This window comes from Xiphophorus hellerii, chromosome 1, assembly GCF_003331165.1.
Source record: "Xiphophorus hellerii strain 12219 chromosome 1, Xiphophorus_hellerii-4.1, whole genome shotgun sequence".
In the NCBI taxonomy this organism is placed as follows: Eukaryota; Metazoa; Chordata; class Actinopteri; order Cyprinodontiformes; family Poeciliidae; genus Xiphophorus; species Xiphophorus hellerii.
The window spans coordinates 19,423,237-19,437,809 of NC_045672.1; the positions used below are offsets into that span (position 1 = coordinate 19,423,237).

The window sequence follows — 14,573 nt, forward strand, 5'->3', positions numbered from 1 at the left end:
CTGGGAATCAGTTATTGTGAAGAATCATGGTGGCTCATGTAGAATTTTTTTCCTATTTACACTCCAAACCTTTCCTTCAAGTTAAGACAGATATTTTGATTAAACATCAAGACTTTTAAATTCAACATTGACACTGATTATGCTTTGAAAAAGTCAGATCTTCAGTCAGATTTTATGTTGGTTTCTTTACCTAGTTAAGATACAGGGGAGATTATCAATAAGTTATTGATTTTATAAGTAAGACAAATGAAATCTATTTCGACTGAAGAGGAAATATTGTAATTCTGGAATCTATTTTTGCAACATAAATTATATTCCTTTCCATAAAATATCTACGGAATTCTCACGGATTAGATGAACTAAATAAAAGAATCTATTTCAGCAGACTTGATCAGATATATTGAGACTGATTATAAAAAGTCATTTATCGATAAGTGGTTAGAGTTTTAATATATAAACAATGCCCCACTATTTAAAAATCTTTTTTTATTTCCAACATATAAAATATCACTGACAGGTAGGAGCATTATGATGTGGATCAAAGCGTTTTCCCGGAAGATAATGAAATAACTGGGGGAAAAAAAAGAAACACAGAGAACATCATTAGGTTAAGTAAATTGCTGAGGGGGTTTACTTTGCAACAAGACAAACATGAGAAAAGCCTAAAAAATTAACAACCTTAAATGTCTGAGCCAAGACCTTATTCCATGTGATGCTGAGTCACCCAATGGCTAGTTCACAAAAACTGTTGGTTTTTACTGAATGTTGTTACTACAGTCATATCCATATGGATCCAGCATGACCTATGTCATTTTTAGATCGTCATTATTTTCTGCAAAAAAGTCCATGTTTGTAAAATGATAAACCTAAAAAAAATGAATTTTGTGTGAGCTGGGAAAGTCCAGGTAGAGAATAAGAATGTCCATAGCTGCTCCTGGTGAGTGGCAGAGTCCTCCAGGGATTCTTCAAAGTTTCAGAATGTATTCTTAATCTTGCTGGCGACCAGGGCTAAAATCTCTCCTGTCTTCCTCTGCCAGTTCAGGACGTGTTTGGACTCGGCACACCACAGCTCTCCGTGGCGAGGCTCTGCATTCTCACATCGTTTCCGCACCTCTTCCTGTTGCTCCTAATGGATGCAGACCATTAGAGTTAACGCTTATGATAAAAACACAGGAAGAAGCCGTGAAGCTTTTGGGAAATGCTCATAATACTTTAAACTGTATGGCGCTAAAAAGAGAAACTGAAATGTAGAGTTAATGATTCACAAGGTAGCACAAAAATAAGTTGGAGATCAGTACCTCTGTGCCGTGCTGCAGCTCAAACTTGTAGAAGAGAGCCCAAGCGTCTCCCAGGTCGGGCTCAATCTTTACTGTCCTGAGGAACCACTCTCTGGCTTTGGTGATTTTACGCTCACTCCAGAACAACCTAATAATGCATAAGTTTAAATAAAAAAAATATATATATATATATATATAAAACATTAAAAAAAAAAATCAAAAAATAAAATTTCAGTCATTTGATTATTAAAAGTATGTTATTTCTGACAAAAGCACAAAGCGGTAAAAGGTTTTAGCCATACTTTGCCACAGCGAGCAAGACATGAGGATCATGTTCACACTTCTTCAAAGCGTCCACACTCTTTGTCTTCCTCTGGGGTCTGGCTTCCAAGAATACGGCCTCAGCCCACAGGATGCCTAACGAAGAACAATGGGGAAAGAAAATTTGACTTTCTAAAAATGTACATAAAGTGAGCTGCAAAAATGTAGAAGCCTATTCTGTTGTCAAGAATAAATTATCAGTGAAAAAATTAGAACGTACAGCCAAAAATATAGAATACATTGTGATTATTTTAGTTTAGTTTAATTTCAGTGGAAACATTTAAAAATGTATTTTTTTTAACATCTAGTTTAAATTTGTTCATTTTTAAAACTCACTTAAAGATCCAATGTGGTTTGTGACCAAAGGAAATAAAAGCTCAAAATTAGTGTAATGATTGAATTATTCTTATTGCTTTGGACAAAAATTAGCTCAAGACCCAAACTAGTTTAAATAATTTCTCTTATCTTTATTCACCAATGAAGAATTACCAATGTTCTTCAGATTTCTAAGGAAAAAACATTTATTTATTGAATAAAAGAATGTGTTTTTTATATATATATTCTTACCTGAATTTGGGCACTCCTGCAGAGCTTTGGCCATTAATGTGTTGGCTATGTTTTTCAATCCAGCCCTGTACTCCAACCTGACAGACTCAAGCCTGGTAAATAAACACTTAAAATTATTTCAAGAAATTCCTGGGTGAATGTGTTTTTGTATGTGGCTAAATTTGGCTTTCAGTGTTACAATGAAAATATTGTGCAGTATGGAGAAAATCCAATAACTGATATAATTCAATACTTGGTCCAAAAATTATAAAACAAAATGTAGAAAGTTGTCAAAGGAGATCCTTTAAACCTTGACCTCAGATAAAACACATTCACTTGTGTTTTCTCACCACAGGTCAGGGGACTGCGGGTTCTTCAGTCGTGCTTTCTCCAGGATCGCTCTGGCTCTGGTCAGCTGGCCGACTCTTTCCTCGAGATGAGACAGCAGCAGCCACAGAGGAACCGAGTGGGGACATTTTTTCAACTGCAGCAGCAAAATAAACATAAATGAACAACTCATTCCACTTATACAGACACACACTGTGAAAAGTACCAATCGTAAGCACAGCTTTTACTCTGCCTTACCCCTTGGTTATAAGCCTCTCTGGCCTTGTCCATGTTTTCACACTGCTCCTCTATCTGGCCTCGCATCATCCACAGCTTGGGGAAATCCTCATAATGTTTCAAAGCTTCAGTGCACAACTCCTGAGCAGCTTCTATGTTTCCCAACACCCATTCCAGTTTCACTGATTTCATGAATACCTGTGAACATGACAGAGAAAAGATTTGCCTCGGCCAGAAAACAAGGATGAATGCATTCCAATGGACTGCCCTCCCATCAACAAAGACATAAAATAGAAAAAAAAACACCGCACACATTGTAAAATAATATGGCATCCTTGCTAGGAACTTAACTGTGTCATTACCCCATAAATGTGTCGCATCCGATATTAAAAGTAAGGCTCTGTGAGCCTATAATGCAGGGATGAAAAGGGAATGTAGCCAGGACAGATATGATCGTTAATGAGCTCAACTAACAGCATCTGTCAAACTGAGTGTTCCTGTTTGTAGTGAAGAAGAACTGCAAGCCTGGACTTGAAGAGACCAGAATGCTTGAAGAGGCCACATGAAAGATGAATCACTAATAGCTTGCTTTTAAACACGGCTTTCTACGACAGAGATTAAAAAGTTATCACTGAGTCAATTGTGAATCACAGGTCACTGAAAAGCTCTACTGATAGCAACACAGGGGTCATACAGGAGCGGTTATGGTGAATAGGGGAATCCTCTTATAGAAGTTTTAAAACCAAATCATAAGGCTTGTTTAAAAAAAATAATCCTCCTAACATCTTTTAGTAATTTCACCACCCCCTTTTCACCCACCCGGGCTGTTGGTGCGCTGCTGCGAGCCTTGGCCAGCAGTCGACGGGCTCTTTCGTATTCGTTATTTTCAGACTCCAGTTTGACGGCAGCCAGCCAGATCTCTTCACTGTTGGGATTTGCCTGAAATAGACATAAAGAGCAAGACAGAGAGGGGCTGAGTGTAGCACAGGACAAGCAACAAAGTGTGATGAGTCAACTTCTGCATGATTTTTGTTTTCACCTGAAAAGCAAGAGCAAGGATACTTCTTGCAGCTGGAACATCATTGGCCAGCCACTTAGATTTGGCGCCCATAAGCCACAGCACCTCCGCTTTGGGACAGTGAGCTACTGCTCTCTGCAGAAGGGCTTCCAAAGACTCCCTGAGATGGATGGAGGGAGGAACAGATGCAGTTGATGTGATCCATGAAAATAGAAAAATTAGATACTGACAATCAATCAAAAGAAGAAAAGAAGAGTAGTAAATAAAACTGCTCACCTGGTGCCGTGGTTCTTCTCAAAGTAGGCGGCTCGTAGCCAAACGCTTTTCTTGCTGGGAAACACCTGCAGGGCGTGGGCATAAATGGCCCTGGCACACTCTAATGCTCCATGGGCCACACACTGAAACACAAAGAGCAGCTGTTACACTTCCAACAGGAAACTCGTGTATAAAAAAACATCTGCTGCACAAGTGAGGAGTTTACTAACATTCATAATGGAATAATTATTTGCAGTTTTAATGATGCATTTGAACAATTTTTCCAAAGTGGACTGATGATACAAATAACTTAAATGTGTTAATGCACAAGCTTGAATTTAACGCAGCATTCACATTCAAAATTATACATAGATTCAGATATATAATCCCAGAAACAACATTCAGTCCCTCAGCCAGGTACAGACAAACAGCACACATTTTGTAAACATCAATAAGGTTCTAGTATTATTCTGCCAGGATATTTGACCATTGCTTTAATCAAGAATGGAAAAGCACAGTAAAACTGGTGGCTTTCCTGTCAGATGCCCAGCATTTTAGTTTAATCATAGTTTTGATGTGTGTTTCTATGTCTGGAGGAGTCATAGTGAGGCTTTCAAACTTAACCCTACATGTCAAGAATGGTGGTGATAGCAAGTTCTTTAACTTTACCAATCTTCAAACAAGATGTTTGAAAATTGGACACAGGGGGGAGGTCAATGACCCCAACCACATACTGAAACAGTTTTTTAGATAAAGAAAGAAATCAAGTTTCTGGACTGGCAATGACCTCAACCCTGCTGAAATGCACGGTGTATGATTGAAAGTCTATGATTTAAAGGAGCTCTGCCAAGTCCAAAAAGCTGAGTGGTCAAACATAAACCCAAGATTAATGATGGCTACAAAAAGCATGCAATTTCCCTATAACTCACTAGAGAATATTTAACTTGTTCATTGTGGGGTCCAGATGCTTGTATGAATAATTTTCAGCCTGTGAAAATCAAAGAAAACCAACAATATATCCAAGCTATTTGTTGAATAATCCCACCCAACACGTTATTAAAAGTTCATGCTTTATACTGATGATGAGTTTGTGTTGTGTCATCGTTCTAAGAGACGACCGGTGTAAAGAAAATGTTAAAACATATTTTTTTCTGAAACCCACACTGTCTGCATCCTCCATCCACGTATGCTTGCGGTCCTCCTCCTCGATGCCAATCCCTATGACAGCCCTGATAACCGCTTGGCAGGTGGCCACACTGCCTGCTTTATCACACTCCTCTGCATCCTGCGTGACAAGCAGAAACATTTAGACAGAAACGTCTCTGGGTGAAGAGGAAGAATGAAAAAGCACTGAAGGCATGAACTGTTGGCACCCATTTTAGTCTAGCAATCAGACTGGAATTATGAGGAAATGTAGACACCTGGTGTTAGAGGAAACAGTGTTTCATGACAGATACCGGAGATCCTTGGATGAACCCTGGTTACTGATTAACATCCATGTAGATGACTTACGGGTTTATATATACATAAACTGTCTTTTACAGAGAGCATTCTGCTGTATGGAAAGCCAACTACCTGAGGATAACATGAGGTAAGGTACTGATTAACCTAAAACATTAAACTTTTTGCAAGCTATAACGGGTGTTTTTCCACCATTTACACTTAACACAAAGTGTAGGTAGACAGAAAAAAAGCCAGTTACTTTAGGAAAAGAAAAACTATTTGACAGTCGGTTATTGCAAAATAACTGAACACTAGACGTAAATGTCACTCAGTGTGCTGGCATTCAGTTGAAGTAACACTGGAGCACTTAGCCAATATCCTGGCATTCTGTCAAATCAGAATGAATCCAAGCATGCCACAGTTTAAAGGTGCAGTCATGATATTTTCCACCTTATTTTGATATGGTAGTCTGAGGTTCAGAAGGAAAATAAAAATGGAAATGATCAACAAGGATGTTTTTGGTAGATGTGATGTTAAGTTAATGCATTAGAACAGAACAAAAGTGTATTGAGGTTAGGCCTGTCGCGATAAACGATAAATCGATTAATCGTACAATAAATTAAAACTATCGACGTCATTTTAATTATCGACATTATCGTCTCTTCTGGCCTTTTTCTTTTTCTGTTAATGACACTGAATGAAAAAAAGGCTCAACTCCGGTGCTCTCCACTGATCCTCCCTTCCTCATTTCCTCAGTGTAAAGCCCAGCGCACACGACACGATCTTAGAGCTGTCGGCCGATTGTCGGCCCATTTTCAAAACCTGACAGATCACACGTTAGCCGACAGAAATCCTAGGTATAGCGGTTCGATCGGGTTCGTTCCTGCCGTGTGGTGTCCAACAATGGGCACAAAATAATGGCTACAAGTTCAGTGAACTAATTTTAAAACCAGGCATTAATCAACGCTTTACTACAATCTACCTGCAATGAATGTGGCTAGTGTCAGTGTAAAGTCCTGACTGAATGAAAATCATTATAACCTATTTACGTCACGTTAACGAAGAACAGCTGAAAAGTTACCGGGTTTATCAACTGCGGTAGCAGTTTCGCTCCAACTCCTCCTCTTGTCATTTCTATATTCTTTGCATGTTGAATAAACATTAATGTTGTTTCCACATATCATCTCCAATGTCCGCTGGACTTCGGGTTGCGCCGTTTCAGCTGTTTGGGATTCCCCGACGTAATTTCCCCTCAGAAAGTGCGGAGGAGAATCCGCGCTTTCTGATTGGCTGCCTGTCACATTCAACAGGCTGCGTTAAGATCCCAGTCGGGAAAAACCCCTGATTTAGATCGGAGCGGCAACGACGATCTACCGTAACACACCACACAATCTTAGAAAGACCAACGATCTAAGATTGTTGTAAAGGGAAAAATAGGAGCAAAAATCATGTAGTGTGAACTATTGCATCAGGTAGTCGATGTGCCCATCTTCTCTATTTAAATCTAATTATTACTGAAGGGCAACATAATATACAGACTTCATAATCTGCACTCTTTTGGTTGAATGCAGTATTTATTTCCACTTTTACTTTATGTTGTTTAGGTTTTTTTTTCAAGTGCGTTTTTTGTTAATGGAGACTGAGAATCCATTTTATTTTTGTTTTTGGTTGTTTTGTTTATTTTGTTTATCAGTTCCAGTGTTTAGTGTTCTTTTGAAAATAAAGTGTATCTATCTTTGGCAAGAAATCGCATGGATTATTATGTCATTTCCATTAAATCAGTGTAAAAAGGTCTTCAAACAATATTATCGTTTATCGCAATAATTTTTGAGACAATTAATCGCTCACCAAAATTTGCTATCGTGACAGGCCTAATTGAGGTCATTTAAAGCTAATGTGTGTTCTGTCTGAGAGTGTATTCACACCAGGAAAGTCCTTTGGTCTGTTTGTTTGGTACACACTAATTATTTTGGTATGGATCAAATAATTGAAAACATCCTAAACAAGATCAAGTTTGTAAAAGTTGGGAATATAAAAACATGTGAACAATAAAAAAAAAAATCTGCAAAGACTCTGCAGACTCAAGCATTTTGAGTCTACCAAGTCATTTGAAATTTGATTTTCATCTGCTCTAAAATGACCGACAGACCTGTATCCACTGCTCTCTGTTGATTTCCACACCGTTGGCCCGCAGAGAAGTGATGGCTCTGTCAATGATCTTTTCCACCATCTGAGTGTTGCCATTGGCCTCTTCCAGCTTGGCAGCAGTGATCCAGATGTGGCGATCGGTGGGGATATTCTCTCTGGCTTTATTCAAGACACGGCGGGCGTTCTCATAGGTTTCTAGACGGGCCAGAGCCAGCCACAGCTGATGAAAACCAAAATGTTAAAGTTTGTAAAAACTTTCCTGTGTGGCTAACTGCTGCACAAAATCTAGTTCAAAATGAAATGTTAATATTAGGAGTGCAGTGATCAGAATTCTGCAAACAATTTCCAGTTTTGGTAGAGCTTTGGCCTGTTGACAATGATTTGTTTGTAACATAAGAAGAAATAAGAACTTCTATAAATATAGTGGACCCTCACCGTATATATTCTCTGATTACTGGAAACCAAGCATCATGTGAAGGAGTGGATGTTTGACGCTTACCTCTACGCTTGTAGGGCAACACTCAACAGCCCTGCTGAGCATGATCCTGGCATCTTCTGGCTCCTCAAGCTCAACAGCTGCCTTCCATAGTCGAACTGACTTTGACACGTTCTCCAAAGCTGAAGGAGACACACACACACTATGTGATGACAGCATATAAAACATTCTGACACATGATACACAAATGTAATGGGTTAATCACTCTGTTAAAGACACAAACATTCAGCCAGTCAAATAAGAACCATTTTTGGAGAAAAGCCACTACAAAGCTCTCAACCTGGACCAAACACTAAGCCGGGTTGGAATGCAGACCTGGAAGCTGAAAATGCGGAGAGTGAATCAGAGCAATGGGTCTGCCAATTTAGCACAGAAACAGCTAAATCTCTAAACAAAGTCAGCCGTTACTTGTGGTCATTCACCAAATGTAATCAAAACAGTATGTGTTTCTTATTTCCTTTAACAGTTTTACTACATATGTTTTTATGTGCTGTGAGTGACTACCATCCACTGTTAGACACACGGCTTATTAAGTGAATGCAACTTGACCCAAAAGTGGAACAACAGGAATAAGTCTGATGTGAGAACCTATAAATCAAGTCTTGTTTTAGATGTAGAATTGTGCCTAGATCCAAGTGAGACTTAAAGTTGTACTAATGTGTACCTAAAATTATTTTCAACACTTTTTTTTTCATGAAAAGACATCAGACATGAAACGGACACACTGATTAGCTGTCAAATTACCATGGAAAACACTTCTTGTGTGAAAGCAGTTCAAGTAGCACATTCGTAGTCGATTTGGGTGGGAAGCAGAAAAAGAAGTATTATGTACGTAGTCGGGGAAGGCAAAGCAGAGACGTTCAAACATGTAGAGGCGGAGAAAGTTCCTCCTTAGAGACTGCTTCCATCCATCTCTGTCAGTGGAGTATGCTGCTGGGAAACACTGGTGCATGTGTGCCTGTGCGTGCATGTGTGTTGGGGCATTGACACCATGGTTAAATGCAGGGCCCGGCCTTGAAGACAAGCCAGTAACACAGCTGCCAAATGTTACTCTGATAGCATTGTGTGGGCTTTTTTATGAGACAATCAACAGATTGGGACTGGCCTTGAATTCTAGCCTGACAGAAATTAGCGTCTTCCTTTTGGCAGCAGAGCCAAACTCAAGGCACACGAAGCTCATAGCAAAGTTTATTTCCAAAACAACTACTTCATTAGACGACGAGTGCAAAAAGAGGAAAAACACAATAAGCATAATGAGTTTGTTGATGTTTTTTTTTTTTCTTCAGAACTAAGAAACCATGACCTTACCCTTCCTGAGGACTCGCTTCTTGGCTCTGATGTCTGTCTCAAGCTCAGCTGCTCTAATGTAGATGCGGACGGACTGCGGTAGGTGACGGACAGCCTGAGCAACCACGGCTTTAGCTGTGTCACCAGGTTGGAGCCTTGCAGCCTCCAGCCACACATCTTCACTCTGGATGAAAATCAGATCAGAAATGTTCTTCTCAGCAGAAATGTAGAGACTCTTTCAACAAATGTATTTTTCTCCAGCAAGAATATCAAGTTTTAACTTGTCGCGATTAGTCACTGAGAACTAAAATGATGCAACCAGTGAAACATAATTTATTTTGATTATACTATACCATATATGTGAGACTTTTAAAGTCTGAACTGAGTTTGATTTCAATCTATCTATTATCTTTACCTTTGGACACATCTCTGTGCCCTTCATGATCAGGTTTCTAGCCACCTGCAGCTTGCCTGTCACCTCCTCCAGCCTGGCAGAAGCAATCCAAGCAGGTGGATGGTGGGGGTTGGTCTCTCTCACTGACTTCAGCAGCAGCCGAGCCTTTTTAATGTCACTGGACACACAGCCAAAAAGTAATCATCAAACAAGAAGATGAAAACAAAGGGTTGCATCTTCTTGATTATCTTTAAGAGCAGCTTGTTCTTACCTGATGTCTCCTCCGTAGGTGGGAATCATGGAGTTGAGATCTGTAAGGTAACCCTTGGGATCAACAACAGTCTGTCCACTGACTGAATCAGAAACCTGGAAGGTAAACAAGGAGAGAAAATAAAAATGACACTTTAGATCTAAAACCAACATGGCATGAACAAAAGTTCCGTATTTCAGAATGTATTAAAGGTCACCTGACTGAGCCTCATATCCATAAGCGTGTTCCTGGCCTGGCCAATCTTCCTCATATCCAGCTCTCCTGTCCCAGGAGTCATCAGACCAGGGGTCATGTTTCCTGGATACGGTGTGTTCAGTCCTCCCAGCTAGCAAAGACAGGAAGCAATAGTAGAATAAAATGCTGCATTTTAGCATACCAACATCACCTATGAAACATAGATTTCAATGTTAAAATAATGCATTGCAGAACCTTTTTACTGAATAAACTATGTTTGCAGTTCTTTACGGTAGACTATCCTGCAACATGCACATCCATGGTGTACAAGCAAATTGACTTTTTTGTGCTTCATTAAAAATTTCTACTACGGCTTATATGATTGTCGATACCTTCTGCAGTTATCTCTCATCAAGATAACATAAGGCAGACAACACTGAGTGCAATCCTCACTGAGACATCCTGACTCCTGCTGGAGCTTATTGTAACTACAACATATAATGTTCAGTGGCAGGCTTTTAGTACAACTTATTTGTATTTGCATAAATACTGACCCCCTGCAACGGATCAACAGAGGTGTGATTCTCTCCGCTCTGCAGGTGTTTAGAGAAGAAGCTGTCAGGGACGGGGGTCAGCTTCTCATGGCGGGGATTCCTCTGACGCTTGTTCCGTGCATCTCCGACTTCAGGGATGCTCAGCCACTCCTCCTCTGACACCTCTGCCAGCTTCCTCTATAAACGATTAGGAAAAATTAATAAAGGTTCTTCCTGGAAACAACTACGACAGTAGAGCAGGTGTTATTTTTATTCAAACTAACACTGAAATGTAACCAATGAAGTAAAAAAAACAAAACAACTTTCTTGCTGCAAGAATAAAGAAAATAACGAAAGGAAAAACATCAAAGCTGAGAAAACCTTAGTTTTTCTGTGACCCAAGACATAGCAAATATCCAGAGCTATGTTGTCACAAAAGAATAGAAACAATCAAAAAGTAACATAGGAGGCAAACTAAATTTGGATTTATAAATCTAACTTGTGAAAATTCAGGTTTGAAGGATAAACCTCTGCATTGGTTGAGTCATTTTTTTCTTCATACAAACTTGTAGCCAAAGGCCTCAAGTTTATTATGACATTCTAAACAATAAAGCAAAGTCTGTCAATTTTAGAGTAAATGTGTGCCATAAGAACCAATTATAAGTTTCAGTAGATTTATTTTTGACAAGAATCAGAATAACTTTCTTAATAAAGGTTTTGCTAGCTTGTGTATTTTACAATTTTACAAAGCAGTTAGACAAATACAGCAAAATAAATGCTTCATTCTACCGTGTTATCTGCCATTCTGCACATTGAAACGGTTGAATTAATACAAACTACAAGGTGGTGGATATTTTTATGTAAAATACAACAGAAGTACAGTATGTCAAAAGTTTAGAGACATAAGAAAACATAAGAAATTGTCCTACCTTCAGATCTGAGAACTGCTGCTGAATTTTTGGTCGCTCCATACGATATTTTTCAATTTCTTCCTTTTCTCTCAGTTCCCTATAAAAGCATGTAAAACAGTCAATGTTAGAGACACATGCAGCACCTTACCTAAAGGCGAGTATTTTATTTCCAAGTTCCTCTAGTGACCTTCTTTCTTTGCGTCTTTCATCCATCCTCTTGTCCAGAGCTGCATATATAGCGTCTGCTTCTTCGTCATCTTTCTCATAAGGCCCACTGGAGAACAAGCTCCCTGCATACCCATTAAACTTTAGGGATAAATGAGACAAAAAACAGTTAGGTTTGCCACAGTTTTGTCATCTTACATTTTTGAGTGAACAATGTAAAAAATTGAACTGCATCATGAAGTCTAAATGTAAAATAATTTATTTGTAGAAACCTCATCATAGTTGGTGTCGTTCAGGTCTTCATCATCATCATCCTGATTCTTTTTCATCTGGTCCCCAACCGTCCTTTTCCCCGGAGGCGCGTGACGGTCATCAACAGGATCATTGGCATCACGAGCAGGACCGATATCCGACCGTGTGGTGAAACCAGTAGCGCTATGACACAAATATTGATTAAAACCTTCCTTCAGATCACAGAAACTATGGTGGCTTGAGCATCAAGAATAAAATGAGATGATTGCTGAGAACATTTTGTGTTTAACAAGTTGGCAGTTCTGTTTGGAGCCATATATTTAGTACATGGAAGTATTAAGATCCTAGCTGCCTGTTTTACCCCTGCCTCGTTTTTTAGTAGTGTTTTACATGTGTTGTGGCGTATCAATAAAATACATAATTTTCACTTAAGTAACAAAATGGTTACTTTAAAGACTATGTAAGCAGAAAGTTTTTTATTGCACAAAAAAAATAAAAAAAATAACATGATCCTTCCCTGAATAAAAGGGCTATTGTGTTTTTTTTATTATTATTTTTTGGTGACTTAACCCTTCATTAAACCCTATTAAGAGGCTCAAACTGCACTGAAGGTAAAAAATATTTGAAACCTAAGGGGATTGGAACAGTAGTTTTCTGTCCTTCAATTTAAGTATCTGCCATTAGAAATCTACTGTTCTTAAATTGTTTGCCAAATTACAACTTATAACCATGTAACTTGTAATGACTTTTCCCCAAATAGTTGTGAATGATGAATTTGTTTTGGATTATAATTTTTGTTGAGTTGGACTGTAAGCAATTAGAATTTAGACAAAACTGGATCTTATATAAAGCTGAATATAAACGAGGCCCGTTTGTCTTGTAAAGTGCATTGAGAAGACTTTTGTCGTAAATTGGCGAGTTTTAAATAAAATAAAATACGTAAGCACGATGAGCTCAAAAGCTTTTGACTTTAAGTTCGAAATAAACTTTTAACCTCATTAAGGAGAAATTGGAAAGTCAAAATAACGGTTGACAATTTTATTACATTTTATTAAATTAAACTAAGTTCGTTTTCGTTATGATGAGCAAGCAATTATATTTTAAATTGCAAGTATAATTACATGACACACAAAATCTTAACGTTTTATTTCATAGAATAACAACATTGGTCCTGTAGCTAGGCTAGCTCCTTAGCATTAATTTAGCTTACCCTCTGCCTAGACCGGGAACGTAGCCCAGCGGAGCAGGCATCCCCAAAAATGGCTTCTTCTTTTTCCCCATGAGCGGAGAGGCAAGGGGCATTACAGGCGGTCCTCCGCTGGCCCCCGCAGCGGCAGTGCCCGCCGCTGCTGTTTTGGGGACAATTTTAGTGGCTTGCTTTGCAGCATTGCTAGCCATCGTTCCTCTAACGACGAACCTCCACTGGCGGATGAACAACAGCTTAACTTCCGCTCCAAAGAAACGGCAACGAGTCTGCCCTTCTAGAAGACTCTGTCTAGGTTAAAAACAGCGCCCCCAACAGGTCGAACTGATTGTATCTCATTTTAATTCAACCTACGTTATCTCGTCCGTAAAATTATTAGGGTGTAAAATGCGTGTTATTTTTTTTTTTTTACAAATTTGGTTCTGTGGTTCGGCGAATGACTGATTTTAGATTATAAAAAATTTATTCACACATGTATGTCAACCGTGTTTTAAAGTGGCCACAAAAGGGCGCCACATCCATAAACCAAGATGGCCAAAATGATGTACTTTACTTTACTTTACTTTACTTTACTTTACTTTACTTTACTCAATATGTTTGTCACAAAAAAGGAAGAAAAAGAAAATAAAGAAAAAAGTGAGAAAGAAAACAAACATTTTTAAATATGCATGTTCCATTTTTCACTTATGATATAGAGAGTTTTCTTAGGAAGAGGTCACTACGTTTTTTAAAGAGAACATTGGCAAAAGTTGAATATAATGAGAATTATAAATAAATTATTATGATTTTTTTTTTATCATACATGGTATTAGGAAATTGTATGTAAACCGATTGGCACAAGAAAATGATTGGGAATTGAAATGGATTCTTCAGTGAGTGCTATAATGTATTAGTATCAGTCATAATTTTTTTTTGGAGAAATTTCTGCTTTGAAAGGCAAAAAACCCAGTTCTCAGCTAAAAAAGTTGATCACTATTGCTCAAAATGTAACTTTAAGAAGATTTTTTTTTTTTACAGAGTAATCTTAAAATGCTATCTTCTGGGCCTCTACTCGTTCAAGATGTACTGAGAGAAAATTAAAGACATTACTGTATCCAGATGAATAAAAAAAATTATAGTGAGTCTGGAATCCACTCACACTTCCCACTTTGTCTGAATAAGATGTGGTCCATTCATCCTGTCTTTCAAGAGTACAAAGACCAAGAGCGGGTACCTACAGTGCTATATGGATGCATTAGAGCACATCAAATGGGTAACTATTATTGGAAGTGACATGTCACATAGAGTCCTTTGGACATACGCAGAACCCAACTT

At 38.5% G+C, this 14,573-nt stretch overlaps 1 protein-coding gene across 1 annotated transcript; it reads right to left on the reverse strand.

The window, feature by feature from the left end:
- Positions 1-469: 469 nt before the first annotated feature.
- Positions 470-13,514, reverse strand: prpf6 (PRP6 pre-mRNA processing factor 6 homolog (S. cerevisiae)). Its single transcript, XM_032576100.1, has 21 exons — positions 13,266-13,514; positions 12,076-12,238; positions 11,826-11,944; positions 11,657-11,735; positions 10,749-10,925; positions 10,217-10,345; positions 10,021-10,115; positions 9,771-9,927; positions 9,377-9,539; positions 8,072-8,190; positions 7,574-7,792; positions 5,144-5,266; positions 4,003-4,124; positions 3,748-3,886; positions 3,528-3,647; positions 2,730-2,906; positions 2,495-2,628; positions 2,166-2,257; positions 1,580-1,694; positions 1,299-1,425; positions 470-1,126 (listed from the first exon to the last, which is right to left on the reverse strand). The coding sequence occupies exons 1-21, from the start codon at positions 13,451-13,453 to the stop codon at positions 974-976; spliced, it is 2,910 nt and encodes a 969-aa protein (XP_032431991.1). The 5' UTR covers positions 13,454-13,514; the 3' UTR covers positions 470-973.
- Positions 13,515-14,573: the final 1,059 nt, after the last annotated feature.

What these genes read in the sequence shown, in the direction of transcription:
- prpf6 (XM_032576100.1), bottom strand. Translation starts at nt 13,453, where the DNA reads ATGGCTAGCAATGCTGCAAAGCAAGCCACTAAAATTGTCCCCAAAACA. An exon ending in GTTCCCGGTCTAGGCAGAGG is followed by an intron (nt 12,239 to 13,265) that starts GTAAGCTAAATT and finishes TTTGTGTCATAG; the next exon opens with CGCTACTGGTTTCACCACAC. An exon ending in TCCTTGCTCTTGCTTTTCAG is followed by an intron (nt 3,648 to 3,747) that starts GTGAAAACAAAA and finishes TGTCTATTTCAG; the next exon opens with GCAAATCCCAACAGTGAAGA.